General features: G+C 40.7%; 1 protein-coding gene across 2 annotated transcripts in view; it reads right to left on the reverse strand.

Annotated features, from left to right (window-relative positions):
* Positions 1–27,390, reverse strand: part of LOC140122127 (probable cation-transporting ATPase 13A4) — a 64,235-nt gene that overhangs the window by 15,385 nt on the left and 21,460 nt on the right. For both annotated transcript variants that reach the window (XM_072142621.1, XM_072142622.1), the window contains 14 exons: positions 25,149–25,221; positions 24,420–24,551; positions 17,910–18,080; positions 16,305–16,462; positions 14,432–14,620; positions 13,111–13,172; positions 11,082–11,232; positions 9,461–9,550; positions 8,483–8,639; positions 5,982–6,099; positions 5,687–5,811; positions 4,909–5,066; positions 3,676–3,789; positions 2,102–2,181 (listed from right to left, as the gene is read on the reverse strand). In XM_072142621.1, the coding sequence (XP_071998722.1) occupies positions 2,102–2,181; positions 3,676–3,789; positions 4,909–5,066; positions 5,687–5,811; positions 5,982–6,099; positions 8,483–8,639; positions 9,461–9,550; positions 11,082–11,232; positions 13,111–13,172; positions 14,432–14,620; positions 16,305–16,462; positions 17,910–18,080; positions 24,420–24,551; positions 25,149–25,221 (1,778 nt within the window). The remainder of the gene's footprint in view (positions 1–2,101; positions 2,182–3,675; positions 3,790–4,908; positions 5,067–5,686; positions 5,812–5,981; positions 6,100–8,482; positions 8,640–9,460; positions 9,551–11,081; positions 11,233–13,110; positions 13,173–14,431; positions 14,621–16,304; positions 16,463–17,909; positions 18,081–24,419; positions 24,552–25,148; positions 25,222–27,390) is intronic.

A 27,390-nucleotide genomic window follows, 5' to 3' on the forward strand; every position in this document is an offset into this window, starting at 1 on the left:
CTCGGTCGAGTATTAGCATACTCGGACCGGCTCGTTACTCGGAAGAGTATCTCGCCAGCTCGAGATCGAGCATTAAATTAATTGAAGAACAGTATTTTATTACATAATAAAATATTCCAGATGTTTACTGATGTTTTGCTTGTAAGAACACATTGAAATAAGACTATTCTTCACTTTCCAGGTGTTCGCGCGTGTCTCCCGCTAAGTTAGGAGATGTTCGGAACATCTGGAATGTGAAGAATTGTGTTCTTTCAATGTGTTCTGCACTTAAATGGTCCTGTGTTCACTGCTTTTAATGTTTTAATTCTATTCTTCACTTTGCAGGTGTGCGCGCGTGTCTCCCGATAGGTTCGGAGATATGCACGAACATCTGGAATGTGAAGAATATTATTCTTCCAATGTATTCTGCACTTAAATGGTCCTGTATTTACTGTTTTTAATGTTTTAATTCTATTCTTCACTTTGCAGGTGTGCGCGTGTCTCCCGCTAAGTTAGGAGATGTGCACGAACATCTGGAATGTGAAGAATATTATTCTTCTGATGTATTCTGCACTTAAATGGTCCTGTATTCACTGCTTTTAATGTTTTAATTCTATTCTTCACTTTGCAGGTGTGTGCGCGTGTCTCCCGATAGGTTCGGAGATACGCGCGCACAGCTGCAAAGTGAAGAATATTTTATTATGCACTGTTCTTTTAAAGTTTTCTTTTACTAAAAATATGCTCGGGTCTCCCATTGACTTTAATGGGGTTCGTTATTCGATACGAGCATCCGAGCATTTTAGTGCTCGCTCATCTCTAGTAAAGATGTTTCATGGCATTTTGTATTTCTTATGCCTCTCACAGCCTTCAGCTTTAGAATAGTTTTAACTAGTCATATGAAATAGGATTTTAAAAAGAAACAGATCCTACAGTTCATACAATTATACAACAATTATATGTTTTTAAGGAGCAGCACCCCTGTACTTTTGTTTGAAATTTAAGTTTAAACTTTATTAAAAATGAAGCACTAGTGCTTTGACGGGGTTCTAGCCTTCCCCCGCTTCTCTCACCTCCCTGCTCTACACTCTCCCTCATTGGCTGTGTGCCAAAATCTGATGGCAGCCCACAGTTAAAACTGGGCTGATGCAAGATTTCAGCAGATAAAAGGAAGCAGGAAGGCGGGGTGGATGCTTTGGGAGTCAGACCCTGGAGGAGCTCCTGTGATGTCCCACAGAGCACTAGAGATTCAATTAAAATTTAAACTTTTGAAAATAAAAGCACAAGAGCAGAGCTCCCCAAAAAATATACCCGGCATCTAATTCCGTAGTCTCACTGCTCTTATAGTAAGAAATACGGCCTATTGTGATGTGCACTCTTGCTTGTGATTTATATGAGGGTATGTCCTTGTCATGAGCATCCACATGTACCTTAATATAATTCAATATTGGGATGTACTAAATCATTAAATAATTATTTTTTATAATTTTTTATAATTAATAATTAAATAATAATTTAAAAATAACTAATTTTACCATCTACCAATACAACCAATACCTTTTCTGCAGCTGTCAAACATAACTCTGCTGCAGCCCCTTCCCTACTGTATTTTAGTGCTATTGTAAGGGTGTCCTCACTTAATTAAACTTAGAAAAAAAAATTCAATCAAATATGTATTTCATTGAATTTTTTCACATCAGCACACTACAATATTTTGCACTAGGATTAAAAGAAAGGTAGAAATGTAAAACTGTCTATCGACATGACCCAAAATGATTTTACCTATGCAGTCAATAAGAAAAAAAAATGTTTTGTGTCTATTTTGTTTTACAAGTATCTGACCATTATATAAAGTTTATGGCTGATCAAAACCAGTTCAATATTGTGTTTCTTTTAGCTTCTCAGCCTCCTACTGCAAAACATTTCTGCATGCTTGAAGATGATTTTAATGATATGAGCCACAATGATAAGTCATTGTTTACTACTCATCTGTAAACTGATTTACATCCTATGTCTGCGATGAGTCAGGTAGTATACAGCTTATTTACATAGCAGGAAATGGTTTGACATCAAAGACATTGCACAATATAGGTTTCCTAACATCAATTGATGTTGTATAACTTACTCTATCTTTTGAAACTCTTCAATTAGATTGGATTTCTGGCCTGGAGACATTCTGGCAAAAATTGCACCATTCATTAACAACTATTGTAAAAAGAAAGAAAACAATATTTGAAACTTTGACATATTTTCCTTCTTCGGAACAATTTGTACATAATTTACATTTCTGAAATACTTCATATAACATAGGCAGAAAAAAAAAATAAAAACACAACAACTAAAGCTCATGGGAATTAGAAATAGTGACATCCCCTTTTACATTTGGCTTCTGGGACATATTTTTTGCTATCCCTAATTGTCTCAGCTGAAATTCCCTGCCAGACCAAAAAATTATTAGTGACACACCCTAGACTTGAACCAGTTGCTATGAAGACTACCCTGGAGGGGTAAGACACTTTTCATATATCTTGCACTGTGTGTATTATAATAAATCATGTAAAGTCATTAAAGGTTACATTTTAGTATTATTTGCCACTTGGATTTTGATACATTATTTTGATACATTATTTTAGTGAATAACAAGAAGACCATTGCTTTGGTTTTCCATATTGTTTTATACATAATTCCAACCAGACTCTCACACCACCTCTTTGCCTAGCCCCCTCTCTGTTGGCATCCCTCAGGGCTCTGTTCTGGGACCCCTGCCGTTCACCCTCTTCACCTCTGGCCTGGGACTCCTAATTAAGTCCCATGGCTTCTAATATGATTCATATGCAGATGGTAAACAAATCTATATTTCTGGTCCAGATATATCCTCCCTTCTAACCAGATTTCCAGCGAAACTGTCAGCCATATCTTCTTTTTCTTTTCCCCTTTTTCTAAAACTTAACATGGACAATACAGAACTCATAATCTTTACTCCACCTAACACATCCCTCCGACCTAACCTAGCCATCACAATTAATGACTCCACACTCTCCCTGGTCCCTAAAGTCCGATGCCTTGGAGCCACCTTTGACTCTGCCTTATCCTTTAAGCCTCACATACAGGCCCTTACTACAACCTGCCACCTCCATCTCAAGAACATCTCTCGCATTCGACCCTTCCTCAATCTAGAGTCTACAAAATTACTAGTCCCTGCCCTCATCATCTCTGACTTGGACTACTGCAACACTCTTCTCTGCGGTCTCCCAGCAAACTCCCTAACACTCCTCCAAATCTATCCTAAACTCTGATGCGCGACTAATCCATCTGTCTCCTCGTGTGTACTCTGCTTCTTTTCTCTCCCAGTCTCTCCACTGGTTACCCATTGCACAGCGAATTCAATGACCTACAAAGCCATCCACATGTCCCCTCCATATATCTCTGAACTCATCAGCCAATAACCCCCCACCGCGACATGTTATCTCCATTCCTCACAGAACCTTCAGCTTCACTCTATTACTATCCACTCTTCTCACAACCTCATCCTGGACTTCTCCCACTCATCTCCCAAACTCCAGAATTCTCTACCAAAATGTGTCAGGCTGTCCTCCACTTTCCAAACCTTCAAATGTAACTACAGGAAAATCTGTACCTTATTAAAGTAATAATGTAAACATTTTTAAAGTTTAACCATAACAACCTGCAATATGGTACCTTTGGTAGTAAGCTGTAGAAGTGTTGTATTATAACCTGGTAAGTTTTCCCAGTCATAGCAAAGCAATAGCCAGCAATGCCCTGGCATTTATTAGCTTTCTCAATGTCAACTACCTGGTGGCAAAATGAATTGTATTAAATAAACCATAAAACAAAAATCTATTTATAAATACATCTCAGAAATAGTGAACATTGCTATGTAGTAAACTATTTCCATTTCCAAAAAAAGCATTAGTAAAACAAACATTTTTTATTTCTCGATTTGTCTAATTTGTTGTTATGAATATATATGCAATAAGAACTGTCACAATGGAAATTTTATTAGTAAATTCTATAACATATTTGCATAATCTCATACTTTTGCTATGGTTTTTGTGATGTGGTAGTTGGGGTGGAAACAAAAATCTTAGGCGCTCCTGTGCACAAGATACATGCTGAGAAACACTGCAATTTGATTGTGCGCCTTTTATTCATAAAAGTGATTCTTGACATTCTCTGATTCATTTGTCTACAAGAAATCCCTTTCTCTAGAGGATTTAGTCATATTATTTTAACTTCATTGTCAGCTTTCAGGGTGCGTTCACACATTCAGATTTTCAGATGTAGTTTTTGATGTCTAAACCTGAATGTTTAAACCTGAATATCTGAAAAGCTGAATGTGTGAATGTATCCTTAACTACTACATCAACTTTAAACATTATTTTATGAGAAAACCACACAACGTTGGCATTTTTTTGAATACGTGCCTGAGTTAGCCTGGAACTGATGACCAGGTCTTCTTTGAAATTGCATACATTGCTTTATTTTTTAATTTAAATTTTAGAATTAATGTGTATTTACAAAATATCCCACTTTGCATAACTTTCCATAACCACATCCCCCCACTGCACTTCCTTTCCACATTAATTCTCATGTTAGAACAGGGCAGGATAAACCCCATGATCGTAATTTAGTGGTCATTTAAGGACCCCCAGATCTGTACTTAGCATATGCCTGACCAAAGGCAGGTTCTTATAGAAATCAGTAAGTACTTGTAGATTTAATACACTGTACTATATTAGTAGTGTAGTATATCACATAAATGATTAAACAGTTACATGGTCAAGTTCTGTTGGAAAACAATGAAAAATATAAATCACTGGTTACAAAAAAAATAAAACAAAGCAAAAAATATAAAATCTAATAAACGTAAAAACATTAAAAATATAAAATTGATGTTTATCAATGCCTTACTGCCATTTCGCCAGTATCTGCATTTTCCATTAGCTTCCATGTTATGGAGGCAGGGCAGCTGACAGTTGCCTCAGTGGCTTCAATTAGAATCACTTTGATATAATTTTGAATGATGCCAGAATTTCTTCCAACAGTTATTGCTGTCTGAAGATTATCACCTGAAGGTAAAAGAAACAAAAAACATAAATATGCTGGATTTTTGGATTTCTGTTACCACCACGGTAACTTGCTCCCCTACTTTTCACCTACTATGTGGTGAAAAATATATTTTTTTTATGATGATTCTTAATATGTATTTTTAATTTTCATTTATGTCTGAGATGGATGGATGGTGAGATGAGGAGCCTGACAGTATAAAGTTGTAAACATTAATACCCTTTCGATTGCAATATAAGCCTTGGGTAAATTGAAACATTGAAGCTTTGAATTTCAAAAAACCTTTAGGGTTTTCCAAAAAATTCAATATTGTTGGCCTGATCTTATGATACAAGGTCAGGCATAGCACTGATCACTAGTTTTAGGCTGTGACCGGCAATGTACATTTTGTGTAAACTGTTTCACTTAGTATTGTAATTACTTATATAGCACAGAGTTACCGTAAGATGCAGTGCCACAATGCCTTAATATGCACAAAAAATTATACATGTGTGACTGCTTAAAAATGAAGAAACTGCACTGCCTGCACAAGCACTAACAGCATTAGCCCCTCATAAACTCATTAATAAGTGCAAGAGTTTGATAATATTTAACTTAATAGGAAGCAATGTATGGTGTGTACCTGTAATCATAACTGTCCGGATTAACGCATTGTTTATTTCTCTTAAAACTGGGATGGTTTCTGGTTTCAACCGATTTTCAAGTATCAGAAGACCAAGAAATATCAGATCTGATTCCACCTCCTCCCTATAATACAATGGAGATGATTATGTGAATACATATGAATACAAAGAATGTTAAACCTTTCTGCAACATAAATCCTTGAAATTTTTATGGTTTGAGTATAAATGTAAACTCTAAGATTACTAAGCAGAGTTTACTTGGTTTCAAATATTTTATCCATATCATTTATTTACCTTGAGTAAATATCCATGTTCATATTTTTTGTGCATTGTACTGTTTTGTATGCCAGGCCTATTACTCTGAAACCCTGGAGTGTGTATAGCTGGAGCTCACTGGAAAAATTTTCAGGAACTGTGAAGCGAAACAAAATATATTTCAAGTACCTTTACTTACAGCCATTGGTATTTTTCTAAATACTGTATATACATGAGCATAAGCCAACCCGAGTATTAGCCAAGGAACCTAATTTTACCACAAAAAACTGGGAAACCTTATTGACTGGACTGTAAGCCTAGGGTGGGAAATGCAGCCCTTACTCTAATAAAATGTCCAGTAGTCCCCCTCATCAATAAAATGTCCAGTAGTCTTCCTCATCAACAAAATGTCCAGTAGTCTCACCACATAAATGAAATGTCCAGTAGTCTCCCCTCATCAATATAATGTCTATTAGTCTCCCCTCAAGAATGAAATGTCCACAGCAGCCCATTCAATTAATAAAATCTCCAACAGTATCCCCATTAATAAAATGTCCAGCAGAGTGTCCCCATTAATATAATGTCCAGCAGAGTGGCCCCTTAATATAATGTCCAGCAGAGTGCCCCCTTAATATAATGTCCAGTAGAATTCCCCCATTAATATAATGTCCAGCAGAGTACCCCATAAATGTAATGTCTAGCTGGAAGCCCCCATTATTGTAATATCCAGCAGAGTGCCCGCATTAATAAATTGTCCAGCAGAGAGATCCTTTAAAAAATAAAGTTAGTACTCACCCTTCGGTGCTGACTTACAGCATCCTCTTCTTCCTGCAGCAGATCTTCAGGTTCCTGACAGGGCCAGCAGATGTACGTCTATATGATCTCCTGGCACAGAACTATGAACTATTAGCAGGCAGTGACACTGCCGAGTCATAGTTTCTGTGCTGGCAGATCACATAGACGTGCATCTGCCAGCCGGGCTTGGAACGGGAACTGGTGCTGTGGGGAGGACATGGTGCTGGAGGTCGGCAAGGGAGGGTGGTTACTAACTTAATTCTTTTTATATACCCGAATATAAGCTGAGTGGGACTTTTTCAGCACAGAAATTGTGTTGAAATTCTTGGCTTAAAATGACCTATGTACAGTGTGTTACATTTTTCATATTATTGTTTTTAGATAGAAAATACAATGATTACCGTAGGTTCACTAAACAGGGCACTCCTTGCTCTGTTATCAACTGTTTGGCCCTGAACAATATGTACAATTTGTATACATATATAAGGTGTTCAGAATAACACTGTAATGCTATTTATACTATGTATACTATTTAGAAGCTTAAAGGGGTATTCCCATTTCAGCAAATAGATGTTTGTGTGATGAAAAGTTTTATAATTTTCCAATATATTTTTTGTACCCATTCCTCGTGGTTTTCTAGCCCGCTGCTTAAAAAAGTTTCTATTTCTACTTCTAATGGACAGAAATCTGACCATGGTCACAAAGGTGCACAGATAGTTATATCACAGAGAGTAATCAGAGCTGTGTGTTATAACGAGTCATGCACCTGTGTGACCGTGGTCTGTTTTTTATCCACTGGAAGTAAATATAGAAGCTTTCCATGGAATTACAGCAAGCAGAGATCTAGAAGACTGTGAGAAATTGATACAGAAATTATATTTGAAAATTGTATAACTTTTACATTATACAAAGAACATTTATTTGCCAAAATGGCAATACCCCTTTAAGATAAAGAAGATAACTTAATACACAGATGTAGCAAAAGCTTAACCCCCTAACAACTTGGTATTTTTTTGTATTTGTGTTTCCATTTTTCACTCCCCACCTTCAAAAATCCATAACTCTTTTTCCATGTACAGAGCTGTGTGTGGGCTTGTTTCATTTGTGACAAATTGTATTCAATATTCTATTCCAGAGCCCTAAGCCCAGGACTTGTTATATATCACACAGCTCTGATTACTCTCTGTGATACTAATGAGCTGTGCACCTGTGTGACATCACATGACCATGGACCTGTCTTTATCCACAGGAAACAATGAAGCTTCCTGTTGAATGTCAGCAAGCAGAGATCTAGAATACTGTGATCTAGAATATTGTGTGGAATTGAAACAGAAAGCATATTGAATGGTATAACTTTATTGATACAAACAATATCAATTATTTGCTAAAAGTGGACAACTCTTTAACTAGTTTCACAACTAGCTAACATAACTCTTGAACTAAGGCATTTCAATGATTTTTATTGCCTTCTGATATAAGACATCCTGGTGCAGAAAGTTATCATTCTGCAGAAGTCACGTTAGAGTGCTACATCAGTACCATTAATACATTTCTCTCTATTAAATTGAGATGACGATACAGATTATCAGTTACATTATGTTCTCGGTCTACAGATATTTTAGTTATTACTGCATAGCATTTTTACATGCTTGTAAGGCAAGTAACTAAGGCAAGTAATTCCAAAACATTTGATCAGCACTATGACGACTATCATCTATCTTTTAATTATATTTATTAACAATTACCTGATTCAGGGGTGCAAAAGCTTATTACCATTTCTGGTGCTCCCTTCATAAAAACTAAGTGTTCTTCACTTCCTATAACTTGGGAAACAACTGACATACGCTGGAGGCTTGAGGAAAATGGAAATTGTTGTAGAATGACAAGGCCATCCACGGTAGTCTACCAAAGTATTTAACAAAAATGTTCATTAATGTAGCTCAGAGACAAATATAGCATGCTAATAAATGCATTTCTTCATCACTGTACATTTTCTACTACATCTGTTTAGTTAAGAATATTAGTTTATATATTAGTATAGAATATGTATTAAATCGTCTTTCTTACAGGGATGAATTGTTTACAATGCCCTGTGCTATATCCACAGTTTTATCTAGGAAAATAACAGTAAACTACACTTTGAGTATATGACATATGTTAATGTTGTTCTAAAACAGAATAAACATCACAAAAAGAAGTGTGTATGTGCACATAACAATGGCTATTGCCAAGCTTGTCCAAAATAAGATTTACAAATCTTTTGCAGGTTTAATGGTTTGCATTACTAATGTGACAAGTGACATCTCAGAGCCTTAACTTGTGACTGCAACAAGGCTACACTTGGCGTGGAGGTGGCATAAGGAGGAGGACTGTTGCAATTCCTCGCCTTGCGTCAGAAATTGCAACTTTATCAAGGTTTGCACACCAGTACAAGTATTGAGAAATCCAATCCAATGAAGTTAATTTTTGAGGAGAGTGTTATAAAATGTAATATAGAATGTGCAAGCTTGAGATACTATACAAGTGCCCCAGCTTGTGATATTCAGCAGAGTTTAATTGTGATTTCCTGTATTAGAAATATAAATTAAAAAGGCTAAAAAAAACTTTGAATAGATTTCCCTATACAATTTAATTGGTAAAAATTAGTTCATTAAAAAGAAAAAACCTACCATGAAATATTGACTTTTTATTAGGTTTTTTTTTTTTTTTTTAATTTGACTTACTTCATTAGAATTAATTCCAGGTTTTACAATGAGATGATGCTTTCTTGTCAGATTTTCATTACTGTCCATTTGACAGGATTGGTCAATTTCCTTTAGAAGCATAATAGTAAAAGTAATATTATATTGGTGATAATAAAATTTAAAAATAGATTTATACATGTTTATTATGTAATTGAAATGAGACATTTTAACAGTTTTTGGCTGTAGTCTTCTGGGTAATAACTAAAGAGGGTAAAGAGGATGCAGTTGCAATCAGGCCCTATTGTCTTTGGGAATCCATAAAGATACTTTTCTACAATGTGGAAGCAAATTAAATGGGTATTCCCATTTAATTTATAAATACCTTTCTTCAATTAAATAAATTAAACATTTTTTTGTCTGTGTGCAGGTTATTCCCCATTAATATAGTCATGTTATCCCTTAGAACATTGGATACAACCACCCTCCGTACCCTGGTAGTGGTGATCATATATGCTCTATTGAGCCTTGCCTGACCACATGGATTAAGCAGTCCTTACCACAGAATGGCTGTGGGATAGGCAGTAACTCCCAGACATTTCATATTAAAAAAATTTCTTTTTTTGTGCAATCATTCCAGCAGTGATGGTCCTATCCAAGGACAAATATCAAATTTCTATGAGACAGCATGGCTACATTTATAGGAAATTATTTTCACACAGGTACATTTTTAATAACATCCAATTGATGTGGGCACTCAGGTCCACAGCATAGAGTTCATAAGAAAGGAACATAAGACAGGACCCATGACCTCCCCCTGCAGTCCAAGGCCACACAAGATATTGTGCACTATTTTAAAGCAACACATCCTTGGCTGTCTGGGACTACAGGAGTGAGAAGATGTGGACAGAGCTGGGTTATAATTTGAGCTCCTGCCATTGGCCCTGCAATTCTTCCTGTACAGGGGAACCTTGAGGGTATTTACAATAATAATCTGAATTTGTCCTCTTTCTGCTGTATTGATGTCCTCAGGTTGCCAATGCGATTGAAGACTATGACAAAGCAGTAAGCAATAAATTATTGCTAAAACTGCCATGTTGGAACTTTAAAATAAGGTGAGTTTTTGTCGTAGTTTGGGCACTTGCTCTCTAAAAGGTTTGAGATCACTGATACATGGCATTAAATGAGGAATAAAATGAAATGCCAATGCCCAAAGGTCTATTATAGCTTTTGCATTGAGACCCAAGAGCTTCAAGTCACAACTATAATGTTGGGAAATATCAGCAGCTGCCTTCTTGCTTTCTCTTCAGATGAATGTGGCTTGCTGATGGGTATATAGTACCACTGTGTTGGGGGAAAAAAAGGCACATCACAACATCAGCATTGTGAATTCTTAATTCTTAACATCATATGGGATCCCTGAAATCAGATGCCATAAATTAGGCTTGTGCTATCTCCTAAAACATGTAATATCTGTAGGATAATAAAATAAAAGCATATTTTACACTATTTGCCAACTATATTCACACTTTATTAATTTTTTTACTTGTGAATTCAAAAGATTATATTGTGTTTGTATTTCATTTTAATGCTTGCTGGCAGCAAACAGATAGCTAGATAGCTGCATGTATGTTGTACTTTTCCCATTAGATGGCAGCATTACCCAGTTTGTGCCTTCAAACATCTTGAGGTCCATTGGATCTCCCTGTATTTTTCCATCCAAAATGATCAAGGAGTGGCAGCATGTCATTGCTGCTAGATGTGGGCACCAGGACAAATTATTTCCATCTGAAAACTTGTGAACCTTCTGAAAGCTAAGACAAAGGGACAAATAATATAATATTAATATAATATTAATAAATATATTTTAGTAATATTAGGATGCAGTAGTATAAACAATAAAAGCGGTTCTTGATTTGTAAGTTGCACTAGAGAGCGTGCATAAAAATATCCTGACCTTGTTCCGCTTTAGTGGCACTAGAACCAGAGATATAGACAATTTAAGAAATAGTTGGTGACTTGATCTTCATCTACATTTTTAACTATATGTCTTTATCCAGTTCTGTAGTTCCCAAAAAGAACTGAAACATGTGATTCTAATCTTTAATAGGACACCAAAAGTATGGATCTATGTACTATAGAACCAAAGATAGAGGCATCTGAAGCGACACTCCCCCAGCTGCCTCCATACTTGAATCATCTCACACAAACTCATTTTCACATGACTTTGGAAGTGATTTTTTATAGGTAAACAGCTGAGAATTTACATAAAAGAGGGAATTCTATAAAGGACATGTCATAGTCTTCCTGAGGGGGGTGCTAGTTTAATGGAGGAAAATCTAGTGACAGGGTCCCAGTAGTGAGTATGACTTACATAGTTTTGAGAATCATAATGTGCATTGAATTTCTGGGCTTCACATCTACAGAGATACAGAGATAGCTGTCTAAAAACACCCTTCACATTTAGCTAATGTAGGTAATATTTTTTTTAAAACGCCATTCAACGTAAATTGTATATTTTAGTCAAAGGAATCTCTGTAAAAGTACTCTGACATATACTGTGCCTATTATACAGTCCGAAAAATGTACCGTAGATACTCGAGTATAAGCCGACTCAAGTATAAGCCGAGGCCCCTAATTTTACCACACAAACCTGGGAAAACCTATTGACTTGAGTATAAGCCGAGGGTGGGAAATGCATTGTTCACAGCCTCCCCATTATATACCCTGCCAGACCCTGCCCCATATTATATAGCCAGCACCTGCCCCCCTGTATACAGCCTGCCAGCCCATATCCCTAGTATGTAGCCAGCCCCCTGCCCCAGTATATAGCCAGCAGCGGGGGAAGCCGGAAAGGTGAGTTTTGATATATTTTTTTACTCGAGTATAAGCCGAGTTTGTGGTTTCAGCACATTTTTTTCTGCTGAAAAACTAGGCATATTCTCGAGTATTAGAAAACCATACAATCGTGAACCACAAGGATACACATAAGTGTCAATGCTGTATCAATACTACTGTCAGGAGATCCTACCAAACGGAACTAAGTCCTATCATATCTTCATAACCGAAAATAATGAAGACTTTGTGAATGAAAATAAGTCTTTCTTGCACAATCTATTCATAAATTACATCACAAGAAATTACAAGAAATTAAATCACGACGCAGCTGGGTGCGAAACACGCATCGGGGTGTCGGGCGGTGTGACTAGGTTAGGCCACATGGCGACTGGTGGGTATATAATTTGGTCCCATATTGTTTATTAGGTTTGCAATATTGTGATGATGCTCAGGTACATGATTGGATTTTTTATATTATTCACTGAGTGATTTTGATATGCGTTACCGCATCGCTTATCTGTTGTGTGGAACCTTAGTACTTGGAAAATCTTTTTACCAGCGCCTATGATGTAATTTCTTGTTTTATGTGTTGCCTCTCCATGTATGTTCACACTGTCCGTGTTGTTTTGCCTTGTGTTTTTATGTCCTTTTTAATGGGGTATTTTTAGTCAGATAATAATATCTTGTGATGTAATTTATGAATAGATTGTGCAATAAAGACTTGTTTTCATTCACAAAGTCTTCATTATTTTCGGTTATGGAGATATGATAGGACTTTATACTCGAGTATATATGGTACTTTTACCAACTGACTTACAATCATTTATTTAAAAATAAGTAAAAATATAAATTACCTGCTATCAACTGAGGGAACTATACCCCACAAATCAAGACCATCTTCTGTTAAAGTACCTGTCTAAAAAAGAGAGTCAATACATTAGTCATGGGGTTGTACAGAATTATGTAGGGTAATGTAAGGTAATAGTCAGGTTTCAAATAGGAATGTTTTCATTCACTGTGAACAAACCAAAAATTTTAAGCAGGACAAACCCATCGGAAAGTGAGCTTATTTGAGCTTATACTAGCCAAGTGGCAGTAACTTTTATTTCTCCCGTGATTTTTTTCAATGTGCTATGTTATACCATTCACATCCCCTTGGTTAATATACACTTATTCACATGTAAGCCTCCAGATGACATATCTTTTCAATAAATGATTTTCTGAAAATCAAATACTAAATTGGTAGAAAACACACAGTGTCAATCAAAATAATAATCAATGTATACAGTATCGATAACCCCTGGACAGGTCATTAATAGTGAAAAACTCCTGATCAGTGGACCTATAATATGGATAGACCATTTACAGTTTTTAACATGGGAAATATGCTATTAAAGGTTCTTACTGGCCATTTCATATTGATTACCTAGACCAGTGATGGCGAACCTTTTAGAGATTGAGTGTCCAAACTACAACCAAAAGCCACATATTTTTCACAAAGTGCGAAAATGCCAATTTAAAATGGCTTATTGCTCCGTGTTCTGTCACAGGTTTCAGAGGTATTGGGGTCTTGAGGACCCCAATACAGTAGAAAGAAGGAGATATTCGGATTATCATTGTAGCTTCCCTTTAAGGTCCACTTGACAGCAGGAATCAAAGGCCCGGAGAAGGGGCTCCAATGATAATCCGGCTCTGTCCACACCTACTTGCATCTCTTGCAGTTCAAGCCACTTTAAAATAGCGCTGAATGTGGCACGTGCTGCGCTGCCTGATGACTACAGGAGGAGGTCTTGAGTCCTGAATGGCTGGGTAATGGCCTGGGTGCCCACAGAGAGGGGTCCGAGGGCCACCTCTAGCACCTGTGTCATAGGTTCGCCACCACTGACCTAGACCATAGGATAGTTCAATGATGTCAGATTAGAAGTTTTATGGAGAAGGAATCAACATGGGGAGGAGATCTGGAAGTACAGCGCTGATCTGTGTAGTGGAGGGGTCAGGAAACTACAGCTTAGCTACAATTCATGTGAACTGAGATGCAATAATACAGTTTGGTCTCCATGCAGAGAATAGAGCTGATTTATCTCATTTTTTTAAATTATAGTAGGAATTCCAAATGTCTGAAACTGCTTCATATTGTAAGACTTTTCTACTGGGAGAATTTTAAGTAAAACTTACCTTATCAAAACAAACCAAATTAATTCTACCGCAAACATTGATCCTGTCCGGACTGATGCAAAATATCTTTTTCTTCTTCAGACGTTTTTGGGCGTACAGCATGGCTGTGGCTACTGCAGCGGGGAGTACTGGAGGTATTGCAACCGTGACTGCAAGTAGTGACTTGACAAAAACATCTCGCACTGATCCCTAGAAAACATAAGATGCCAGACGGCCAATATTAACTCATGCAAAGTAATAAATGTAACCAAAATAGTCAATTAAATTTTTTATTACAGTTAAAAAAGGCATGAAATACTAACAAATCCTATTTTGTCAACATTTCTTTATGCTCAGAAAAAATGCAAAAATAGACAAAGCAAATAAAAACATGTTTAAAGCGAAATAGTCATCATAAAGCAAATGTTTCTGTTTTAAAATCAAAGCTTTTGTAATGTCTTTGAACTTTAATTTATAATCATAGCTTTAAACATAAATGGCTCCCTGCAATAATCCTGTGTTCAGTGGGGGAGGATTTTTAAATGTAAATGGCTGTATTCCCTACTCATGTCTCCTCCCTTCATCCACGCTGCTCATCCACTGTCTCCACTCTCAGTATGAATGACAGAGGGACAGATCTGACGTCAGCATTGACCGTTAGATGGAGTTAGCAGAAGAAAGGAGGTGGGAGGGCTAAATAACGCAAGTTCCCCGGAACTCATGACGCAAGTTCCCATTATTGCACTGTCCCCTGATATTCTTTAGTCTTCTGTTTTTTGGCAATCCAGCTGCCACGGGGTCTACAAGCTAACTCCATTGTACCACTAATGGAACCAATGACTGGAGTGTTTGTTTAATACCCAACAGCATGTAGTTACATGTAAGTCACAGATAGCTTCCTTATGACCTGAGTGGACAAACCCAGATTATGACATATTGAGGGAAACTGTCTGAAATATTGAATTAAACATTTTTATGTTATAAGCTTTGAAATAATACAAAAAGAAGGCTACTTCCTGTAACTATTGTCAAATACAGAGTGTCAATTTAGTTGGGAGTAACGACACCCAGGAACTTAAATATACAAGAGACTTTGATCCAAGGTGTATTTATTTACCTCAAAAGGTACTTCATATGATAGTTATATTTTAGAAAAGCTATAACCCTACCTCAGTGAGTTCAATAATCCAACACTTTTTTCACATGACTTTTTAAATTTGGGCAAAATTTTTATTATATTATTTCATATTTTTACATAAAACAAGAAGTCAAAAATGTTTATAGCTATATAAACTAAAATAAAACTTTATTGCAACTCCTTACTTCAAGCAAGCACAATTCCATACATAATTCTGTGCACAATGTTTAATAAGTAAGGCCTTTTGAAACAGCACTTGGGGACTCTTTCAAAGTTTTTCCAATTTTTTGGACCTACTGATGTTCATTTCTTAAAGTAATCTGTGTATCCACCTGACTTCTGCACAACACAACTGATGGTCCCAACCCCATTGAAAGGCAAGAACCAACTTATTAAACCTGACAGGGCACTTGTGATGTGAAAACCTTTTTTGGTGACTACTTCGTTAAGCTCACCAAGACAATGCCAAGAGTGTGCAAAACAGTAATCAAAGCAAAAGGTGGCTACTTTGAATAACCCATAATATAAGACCTTTTTTCAGTTGTTTCACACTTTTGTGTTAGGTATATATTTCCACATGTCTTAATTCATAGTTTTGATGACTTCAGTATGAATCTACATTTTTTATAGTCATGAAAATACAGAAAACTCTTTGAATGAGAAGCGTGTGTCTACACTTTGGTCTGTACTGTACATTTATTCCTTAAGTTAAAATGATTTATATATACATTGATCTAGAGTATTTTTAAAGCTTACCCCTTTAACTGCAAATAGAACCACTGAATATACAAAGCCAATAATTGCTATAACAACAAGACACATCAAAAATCTAAATGCATCTTGATAGAGCTTGAAATTCATAGGCTTGGGATATAGAATTGATCGCACCATATCTCCTTTTGCTGTGTTAAAACCTGTATGGAACGAACCAGTAAATAATGCAAGTTAAAAAAGCAGCCCAATCTTTTTAGGAAAAACATTTTTTTTAATCTTTTTTGAGTGAATCATCGAAAATTTCTATGCGTAGATTGAACAGTTCCAAACCAATGTGACAAACATTATGTCAAAGTACTATGTCACAAAACAGCAGGAAAAAGAGAATAAGTTATTCTAAATTTGTAATTTGAAGCAATCTAAGCCAATTGCAAATATCCATATTAATAATTGTTGGCAGATTTAAAAAAAAATAATCAAGGGCAAAGTAGATAATGAATAAGGTGCGGCATTGATTTTGTAGTTAGTGATGTGTCCTCTTTAATAATATACATTTCAGTGGAGATGGAGCACATACATATAATATACACAATTAGATACAATGGGGCGTTTTGTTAATCTATGAAAGAATTATGTCGTAGTTTGCAATTATAAAAACTTTCTGCACTTCATTTATAAAGGGTTTTCACAGTTTTCTGGTTCTCCTCCAACTTGCTTGAGAAAAGAGGCATGGTCTGTGAAAGGGGGCCTCAAAACAGAAAGGTCCCTGCGCCAAAAATACTCCTGACCCGACAGAATTTTGTCCTAACTTTCTGCCGTAAAATAAACCAACTAATAGGAGGTGCAGATTACGACTAGACATTCTTGTACTAGGACAAATTTATCAACCAACAGCAGACACTGTCTAGTCTAATTCTGCACTGTCTAACCTTGGGACACTTATTATAACTCTGCCCCATTATTTTAGCCAATAGACAGTGGGCCCAATATAGGGATATGATAGCATCTGGCACTCAGATGATAAAAGAACAGTTGGGTTGACAATGCCAAGGGTTAACTGGCTTTATATTATAGTTGCTAAACATTATAACGTGGAAATTATTCCTTTATCAGGCATACGTTACGATTAAAACAGTAATGCAACGCCATGCTCAGGGGGTGTGGATAGGTCACATGGTTTGTGGTGACCACAACCCATGCTTACAAATAAAAAATATGTAGTACAAGACATTAAAAATGTAACTTAGCCTAAAACATGTATAAAAATAAAACCTACTTTACTATTGTCAGGTACGTGGTAAAATACAAACATGTTGAAACTAGATGAGTTTGTATTCATGTGCTGAAATCTAAATAACAGCTTAAGAGAGTTGTATCGGATTTACATCACTTTGATACATTGAATATCTCCATTGTGCCCAGGTATTAATAATTGGACAGGCTTTGTTTCAAAATGATTTTGTATTTATGGCCGTTCCTAAGGACTCCTAATGTTTGGATTGAACGACTAGGGGTGCACTTGCCATGACATGATCTGAGACTTTTGCCTTTTGCAGCGCCAGCTTCTGCACAAGTGGGGGGATCTTGTGGGCCAAAACTCAGGCAGCCAGGATTCTACGCAATAAATTTCTTCCAAAATATACCAACCAGTTTGCATCACAACTGCAGTTACAGGAGCAGAGCCAGAAGATGTAGTCTGGATCACTTCAGTTCCACAAAAAAGCACATGTCTTTTGTAGTCTTCCCCACTATGTATTTTCCAAGGGGTACAGTCTGTCACTTGATCAAGGGGTGTCTTTGTGACTGGAATACTTTCTCCTAAGGGAAGACAATGCATATGTAAGCCTGGGAATGTCTTGTGTTAAACGGACTGTGTCACCAGATTTTATCCCAATAAATTACATGCAACCTTTATGCTTTCTAGTATTGTCTCTTTTATGTAAAATCTCACCCAATTACCTAATAAAATCCTTTTTAACGTCACGAGCAGAGAAGAATCATGCATTGCTTCAAATTGTACGTAGTACCAGGCGTCAGATTAAAATACCAATCTCATCTTTTATATTATTGCAACATCCCCCACCGGGGCCTAGCCTTAAAGGGGAGGCCTGGAGACAGCCGGGGCCCGCTGTACCGGAGTGGCTGGCGGTTGCGGCCTAAGCACGCTATTGTCACGGTGCTTGGTACGGGGGAACCGGAGGGCTGTCCTACAGCCTGGCAGGTCTCCAGCAGGGTGGTGTTGGCAAGAAATGATGAGGGAGAGGCTGCTATAGCGGATCTCCCTGGGGCAACCCCTTAGTGTCCCGAGTGTGAGTCTCTGGGTGATGGACAGGGTGCCGGTGATGAAGGCAGCCGTATTAGCAGGGACCAGACGGAGACAGAAGTTGAAGAAAACAACTTACAGTTCTTTATTTGAACCGCAGGAACCGCAGCAAACGTGCCTTTAACAGGTAGGTAGGGTGCTGAGATGTGAGTTGGAGGGAGCCTCAGGAGATAGTTCACCAGCCTGGATGTAGAGGGCAGGCTGGGAGGCAGCTGTGTCCTGGTAGGAAGCTTCAGCTTGTCCTGTAGGGCTTCAGGTATCACCTTCAAAGGTAAGATGATACCCCTTTTCCTCACTACACTAACTCTAGTCTAATGCTCTACTCTTCAGAGGCAGGGGCTAGGCTCTTCCTGCTCTGGTATGGGCTAGACAGAGATTACTCACTCACTCACTGATTCTCCTACAACAGAATCTCTCTGAAAAGATCTCTGGAAAGACCTCAAAAGTTCTCTTCTCTCTCCTGAGAGAGACTTCTCCAGAGTTCTCTAGAACATTCCTGGCCAGAGGTTTTATTACCTCCCTTTGGTCAGGTGGTGGCTGCTCCTCCAATCACATCTCAGCTTACAGAGCACAGGATGTAACACATCCTTGGATAACAGCATCTGGCATTATACAAAATACTTAACCTCTGCCTTGCCAGGCAGGATTCACCACTGCAATATCCCTATGTCCTATTAGAACCATGTTGTGTAATGGGATTACATGCAGGTGGGACGTATTCGCAAACCCTACCTCGCCATTGCATCGGCGAGGGTGTTGCATACCCCGGGGGCAATTGAAAGAGCCGCCCTCGGCTCGACTACAGATGTTTTGGGGCACAGAGGGGGCTAAGGGCACTTCTAGGAAGTGCAGGCTATGTGAAGTGTAGGGACAAACCGCCCATGGTCCTGGAGACAGGCACCTGGGTTGGTGTCGGACTAAGACAAAAATATAGCTGTATGACAGTTGGTCGCTGACGCCATTAAACCGAACTGTACAGTAGGAAAGGTGTGGTGTCATGTCCTGTAATCCACTCCTTGCACCAAGGCCTGTATATTTGTTTGATCAACGCTTCTTCTCTGGCGGCAATTATATAGTGTGTCTATCTGCATTGCGTTAGCATATGCGACACGAGTACCTCCTGACTGGCATCCTTACCCATGTATGGGTGGCATCCAGGTGCTAACTGTGTAACACCCCCGGTCCCCTAAGGACCCGCAGTTTACGGACTACCCCCATGTGCAAACCTCAGTTTGAGGGATCAGGTAGCGGTCAGTGTTTCACATAAAAGACGGTCCGACACAGCCACACTACAACCTGAAAAGCCTATGAAAGGGTTAATGCAGACTACTGGCAGATATGACAGTGTGCAAACATTTGGCAAAATCACATTGGCTTAGGAGCCCAATGGGTACACATCTTATAACATAACGTTACAGATAGATAGGCTACTCAGGGTAGCAGAATAGCAAATGTCTCTTTTCCTGCAAAGAAAAGGCATGGAAGTGCAAGCAGAATGTCCGTTCCTAAAAAGGAAGGCATTAAGTGCAATATAGTAGGCAATAGCAACTTTTCCCTGGAGTATCTGGCGAAAGTCTCTCAGAAGGTCTCTAGTGACAAAGTCCATCTTCTGGGTACAGCCCTTGATGTGGGGGAAAAGTGCAATGAAGAAGCAAAGGGTCTCCTCTATTTGGAGAGGGACAGAGTCCTTTGAAGAAATCTCTGCTGTGGCAGAGGAAGGGTGCTATAATAGCACAAGACAGTGTATAATCTTTTGACTGAGATAAATAAGGGTAAGAGTCTCAGGAAAGTCTCTGGCTCTTTGGGGCAAATGGAGATAAATATACACAATATGTACAAAGTACCTGGAGAGGGCTACAGCCCTTCAGGGATTAGTCAGTATCGCTGGGTTCAGCAAAGACAGGGTCCAGCTCCTGCAGGGAATCCTGTGCATCCTCAGCGGGAATAGGTGCCGGCTGGGGACACCCGGTGGCAGCAGTGGGTACTGCAGGTGCAGCAACATCCTCCGGACCTTCAGGGGGAGGAGCGCTGTCGCCCGGGGTGTCGGCTGTTCCAGCCGGGGGCTCAACTGAGCCAGGGACCACGGAGGGGTCCATGAAGAAATAGACAGAGCCCAGCGGCCGCGCCGCGGCTCCTTCCAGCTCTGGTTCTTCCGGGGCCGGGTCATCACCCCATTGGTAACCAGCCAGGGGAGATGGGGGCCTAGATGGAACCTCCGGACAAGGTTCGCTAGCCGGGATGTCTTCTCCCACCGAAGAGCCGTGGGACCTGGCAATGCTCCCGGCAGGGGAGCCGGTGGGGGTGGCGCCCTGTATCATGCCCGGCCCATGGATGGCAATGGGACCCGTACTCACAATTACTGTGGATGGGGCATTCACGTGGGTCACCGCCCGGGGACTTGCAGCCGAGGAAGAAGAGGTGTTCGGGGACTCCGGCCACTCGTCGTCCTCATACCAGTCGTCCTGCGGGAAGTAACGGTCCTCATCGGAGTCGGGGATCCGGATCACGCCAGCCGCCCAGGGTCCTCGAGGTCCTTCCTGCAGGGAGAACTCGATGCACTCGCCTGGCTTGAGGTTGTGCTGGCTCTCCGGCAGATCAGGCCTCTTGACGGACCAGCGGGGTATAAATACTTCCCGTCCGGTGTAGTCCTGGGTGGCGAAGCCATAGCCCTTCCGCTTGTCGAAGAACCGGACCATGCCGGTGGTGCGGTTCTTCTCGACCCAAGCTCCCGCTGTGGATCTGCCGGCCATATACCGCTGGGCCTCCTTTTCTCGGCGTCGCTGGTCTGAGACAGCGTCTCGGAGTCGCCGGCGGGCGGCCTCACCTCGGCCTTGAGGCTGCGGAGGTTTCGGTGCTGGGGCTCGTGGCTCCGGTTCAGGCTCGGATCTCCTTGGGCGACAGGTAGGTGCCGGAACAGGAGCAGGAACCACCGGAGGATCAGGAACCACCACCGCGGGGCTAGCAGGCCGCGCAGCAGGAGTAGTAGGCCTCGGAGCAGGTGGGGTGGCAACACTAGGCCCAGGCGTTGGCTCGACCGGAGTCGGGGCCTCCCCACGTGGCGCCTCCACGTGGGCCCGCGGTACCGGGATGGTAGCCGGGATAGGGACGAGGAACCGCCCGGGTGGGATTTGGTACTGCGTCACCGTTTGGTAACATGTCCTGGTGACGAAGGCCCGAGTCAATCCTCGGTGCAGCCGATGTCCAGCGGAGGGTCTTCGGACGGGCTGCGCAGAGACCACCACCATAGTCTCTAGGACCTCGTAAAATTCCGGACGCTCCACAGGAGGGAAGGGCGGAGGACCCCACATAGTGTTGTCCTCACTGTCCAAAGTCCACTCAAGTTCTGGCGCTTCTCTGAGGCAGGGCAGGAAGTCCGCCTCGAGCCAGTGGGAGGAGTCCAAGTCCTTCCCACCAAGAGCTGTGGCGGGCTCTAATTTTTCCTGCGCCACAGGAGGCGGGGTTCGCGGCCTTCGCGCGTGGGTGGAGCTTGATGCGTCATCTGGGTTTCCCGCCAGTGAAGGTTTTGGCGGGCTTGAATTATTTGCTGCGCCACAGTTTCTGAGGTAAAAATCTTTAGGCGCGGCAGCGCCGGATGTAGCAGAGCTGGTACAGTTCTTGCAAGGATTAACCTCTTGAGTGCTGGAGCGGCGCTCGACAGCACGTGGCAGCAGTATAACACAGTTCAATCCAGAAACACACAAGTCCTTGGGCCTAAACCCGGATGGCAGCAGGATTAGGCAGCACAGTCTTTTTCCAGTAAAGGAAAGTCTTTAATGCCGTAATAAGGCACAGAAGTAAAATCCTGTTCGTGACGCCACTTGCAACATCCCCCACCGGGGCCTAGCCTTAAAGGGGAGGCCTGGAGACAGCCGGGGCCCGCTGTACCGGAGTGGCTGGCGGTTGCGGCCTAAGCACGCTATTGTCACGGTGCTTGGTACGGGGGAACCGGAGGGCTGTCCTACAGCCTGGCAGGTCTCCAGCAGGGTGGTGTTGGCAAGAAATGATGAGGGAGAGGCTGCTATAGCGGATCTCCCTGGGGCAACCCCTTAGTGTCCCGAGTGTGAGTCTCTGGGTGATGGACAGGGTGCCGGTGATGAAGGCAGCCGTATTAGCAGGGACCAGACGGAGACAGAAGTTGAAGAAAACAACTTACAGTTCTTTATTTGAACTGCAGGAACCGCAGCAAACGTGCCTTTAACAGGTAGGTAGGGTGCTGAGATGTGAGTTGGAGGGAGCCTCAGGAGATAGTTCACCAGCCTGGATGTAGAGGGCAGGCTGGGAGGCAGCTGTGTCCTGGTAGGAAGCTTCAGCTTGTCCTGTAGGGCTTCAGGTATCACCTTCAAAGGTAAGATGATACCCCTTTTCCTCACTACACTAACTCTAGTCTAATGCTCCACTCTTCAGAGGCAGGGGCTAGGCTCTTCCTGCTCTGGTATGGGCTAGACAGAGATTACTCACTCACTCACTGATTCTCCTACAACAGAATCTCTCTGAAAAGATCTCTGGAAAGACCTCAAAAGTTCTCTTCTCTCTCCTGAGAGAGACTTCTCCAGAGTTCTCTAGAACATTCCTGGCCAGAGGTTTTATTACCTCCCTTTGGTCAGGTGGTGGCTGCTCCTCCAATCACATCTCAGCTTACAGAGCACAGGATGTAACACATATCATTGGATAACAGCATCTGGCATTATACAAAATACTTAACCTCTGCCTTGCCAGGCAGGATTCACCACTGCAATATCCCTATGTCCTATTAGAACCATGTTGTGTAATGGGATTACATGCAGGTGGGACGTATTCGCAAACCCTACCTCGCCATTGCATCGGCGAGGGTGTTGCATTATCTCATCAGGTTTGTGGTTCTGTGAGCTACAGAATCAAAAAACCTGTACAAGTCATTGAAGAAATAGTTGAGAAGGGATCTTTATCTTGCATTTAACTATGTAGTTAACTGCCGGAATCTCCAATTTTTCAGCTCACAAGGCTGCATGCGATTGGAAATATGAGATTCTTATCATTTGTATGACACCATATGCATGTGCCATAAATAACAGGTAATTAGCCCTGCCAGTTGCCTGCCCTTGCCAGTTGTCTTTATTTATTTGTCCTCTTGTAGGCTGTGTGCACTGGTATTTTATCTAGAGGAGATAATGGGGCACATTTATTTACCTGTCCCATCTCGATCCTTGAGTTGCATTGTCCGACAAGGATTCGTGCGTCCAATTTCCTGCCTGTGTTGCTTCCCCTGCTGAGGTCTGCCGGAGTTCCCCATCTTCTTCCCGTTTTATGTAAGTGCATGGCTTGTGACACAATTTTGAATGTTAAATCCCGAGCTTAGACCGAATCAGTTGGCCATGCCCCCGATTTGTGTCAAATCAAAGTTGGCGCGATAGTGCCAAAATCTGATTATGTGCGCCGAAAACCCCAGTTAAATGTGGCGCAAAATGGAAAAAGTCGGGAAACTCGACAAAAATGTGGTCTGCGGACCCTTATTAAATGTGCCCGATCGGGGCAGATTTATCAAGCTGTCTGGAGGTCAGAATATTCTCAGTTGCCCATGGCAACCAATCACAGCTCCCCCTAAAATATTCATGAGCACCGGTAAAAAGAAAGCTGGGCTGTATTTGGTTGCCATGGGCAAGTAAGAATATTCTCACTTTCAGACAGCTTGATAAGTCTACCATATTCAATATGGAAGCAAGACATTCCTATACAGAGGTGTCTAAATGGAATCCACACAGTAGTGTAGAACTAAAGTCAATATTCTGTGGATTTGTTATGTAAAAAAAATATCTGTACAGAACTGCATGATAGTATATTCATATAAGGTAGCGTACCTGTCAGCATGCCTTCATTAACTATGCAACTTCCCTTCAGTAAAATGCAGTCACAAGGAAGAAAAAACCTTTTTCCAGTGAGAACTATTTGATCTCCAGGGACCAAGTGTCTAGACTCCATCTCCTCATCACCTATAAAATCACAGAATAACACGATTCCAAACCACTGAAAAAAATATACAAAACTGAAAACTTTCAAGACAGTTGACTATATTCCAAGAATTTGATGTCCTAGAAAATTAACCCCAAAAGCACAGTCTACAGTATTGCCTAAACACCCATCCCTTACTTCTGCATCCGAATGGTACATTAGGTTAATGCTTTTAACTCTAAGGAGTTAGTGAGCCTCAAAGACCAGTCATGAAATATCACCTTTGTTGGGTGAATTTGTGGACTAAAGTTTTGTTCATTTCTCCATGTAAACTTGTATGGGATTTGTTTAAAACATGAATATATAAATTCAAACAAAAAAGACACAGCAACACGGGTCAATTAAGACTTATGACAGGCCCTTCTTGACCGGCAAGACCAAAGTAGTGATGTCTGAAAAAGTCTATATAGGATAAAAATTTATATTGGTCCTTAGAAGGCAGATCTGTGCTGTTAATGCAAAAAAAAGCTGCCATTAAGATCATTGGGCTCCTTTAGAAAAATAGTAAAGCCTTTGACTACAAAAATTGAAACATTATTTGATAAGCATATGTTTAAATGGTTTGTGAAGAAACTTACCTCCATCACTGGTGTGAACAGTGATGACAGCGCTGTTATTGGATTCCACCAGTCTGTTCAGTTTTACAGATTGCTGGAGAGGATAAATACATAGATACTGTAAAGAACATGTCTCAAGAATGTATTCAATATAATAAATGGACTAAAAATTTGCCAGATAATTTGCACTTTACTCCTACATGGTGGTCAATGTGGGTTTTTATCAAGGCCCTAATGAAATCACAATTTCTGGCTGTGCTATTTCCCTCCTTATGGTCTTCCAGCTGGTATTAACAAAGAACCAGGGGTGACACTAAGATCTGGCACACCTATGTAAGGCTATATTCACACGAATGTATGATGTACGTATATACAGCGTATATACACTCACCGGCCACTTTATTAGGTACACCATGCTAGTAACGGGTTGGACCCCCTTTTGCCTTCAGAACTGCCTCAATTCTTCGTGGCATAGATTCAACAAGGTGCTGGAAGCATTCCTCAGAGATTTTGGTTCATATTGACATGATGGCATCACACAGTTGCCGCAGATTTGTCGGCTGCACATCCATGATGCGAATCTCCCGTTCCACCACATCCCAAAGATGCTCTATTGGATTGAGATATGGTGACTGTGGAGGCCATTTGAGTACAGTGAACTTATTGTCATGTTCAAGAAACCAGTCTGAGATGATTCCAGCTTTATGACATGGCGCATTATCCTGCTGAAAGTAGCCATCAGATGTTACAGGGTACATTGTGGTCATAAAGGGATGGACATGGTCAGCAACAATACTCAGGTAGGCTGTGGCATTGCAACTATGCTCAATTGGTACCAAGGGGCCCAAAGAGTGCCAAGAAAATTTTCCCCACACCATGACACCACCACCAGCCTGAACCGTTGATACAAGGCAGGATGGATGCATGCTTTCATGTTGTTGACACCAAATTCTGACCCTACCATCCGAATGTCGCAGCAGAAATTGAGACTCATCAGACCAGGCAACGTTTTTCCAATCTTCTACTGTCCAATTTCGACGAGCTTGTGCAAATCGTAGCCTCAGTTTCCTGTTCTTAGCTGAAAGGAGTGGCACCCGGTGTGGTCTTCTGCTGCTGTAGCCCATCTGCCTCAAAGTTCGACGTACTGTGCGTTCAGAGATGCTCTTCGGCCTACCTTGGTTGTAACGGGTGGCGATTTGAGTCACTGTTGCCTTTCTATCAGCTCGAACCAGTCTGCCCATTCTCCTCTGACCTCTGGCATCAACAAGGCATTTCCGCCCACAGAACTGCCGCTCACTGGATGTTTTTTCTTTTTCAGACCATTCTCTGTAAACCCTAGAGATGGTTGTGCGTGAAAATCCCAGTAGATCAGCAGTTTCTGAAATACTCAGACCAGCCCTTCTGGCACCAACAACCATGCCACGTTCAAAGGCACTCAAATCACCTTTCTTCCCCATACTGATGCTCGGTTTGAACTGCAGGAAATTGTCTTGACCATGTCTACATGCCTAAATGCACTGATTTGCCGCCATGTGATTGGCTGATTAGAAATTAAGTGTTAACAAGCAGTTGGACAGGTATACCTAATAAAGTGGCCGGTGAGTGTATGTCCCCCATACACAGAAATGGGCACGCGGCAGCACCATACCATTCCGTAGCCAGGTGAAAGATAGGACATAGTGCTTACCCCTTCCTTCTCTCCCTGGCGCCGACGTGTACATCATGTGTATATAGCCAAAGGCTGATGTTTTTGTATTAGAGAAAACACCAGATACAGAATTAAGAGGACGGCCCACATTTATTAAAGCCTGACCAAGTTTTTTGTCTGATTCTGCACATTCTTTTCAGTGCAAACTAATAGACATTTTTTTTCGCGTCTGCACTATACCCGACACAACACAAAATTCTGTACATAGAGGGGCTTGCACAATCGGACCATGCTCCACATTTATCATGCGGTGTCCGAAAGAATTGTGTTGCACGCCCTATATTAAGAGTGCACCAAAAAAAAGTTGGTGTATTCTGTCGGAGCAGTGCAGGGAGCGCCAGATTCATGAAAAATGTGTGCCACAAATCCTGAATCTGGTGCCCTCTGCATACTACACATGCAAACTGCAGCTATTGCCATTTGCCCTATATTTGATAAATGTGGGCCAACATGTGCAAAAATGTAAGTTCCTTATTAGTACATGAGATATTTGTTTTCCAAAAGTTCATAATAAAGCATACCATTGTCCCTGTTTTGCTTCCCTAATGCTATGTT

Source organism: Engystomops pustulosus, chromosome 3, assembly GCF_040894005.1.
Source record: "Engystomops pustulosus chromosome 3, aEngPut4.maternal, whole genome shotgun sequence".
Lineage (NCBI taxonomy): Eukaryota > Metazoa > Chordata > Amphibia > Anura > Leptodactylidae > Engystomops > Engystomops pustulosus.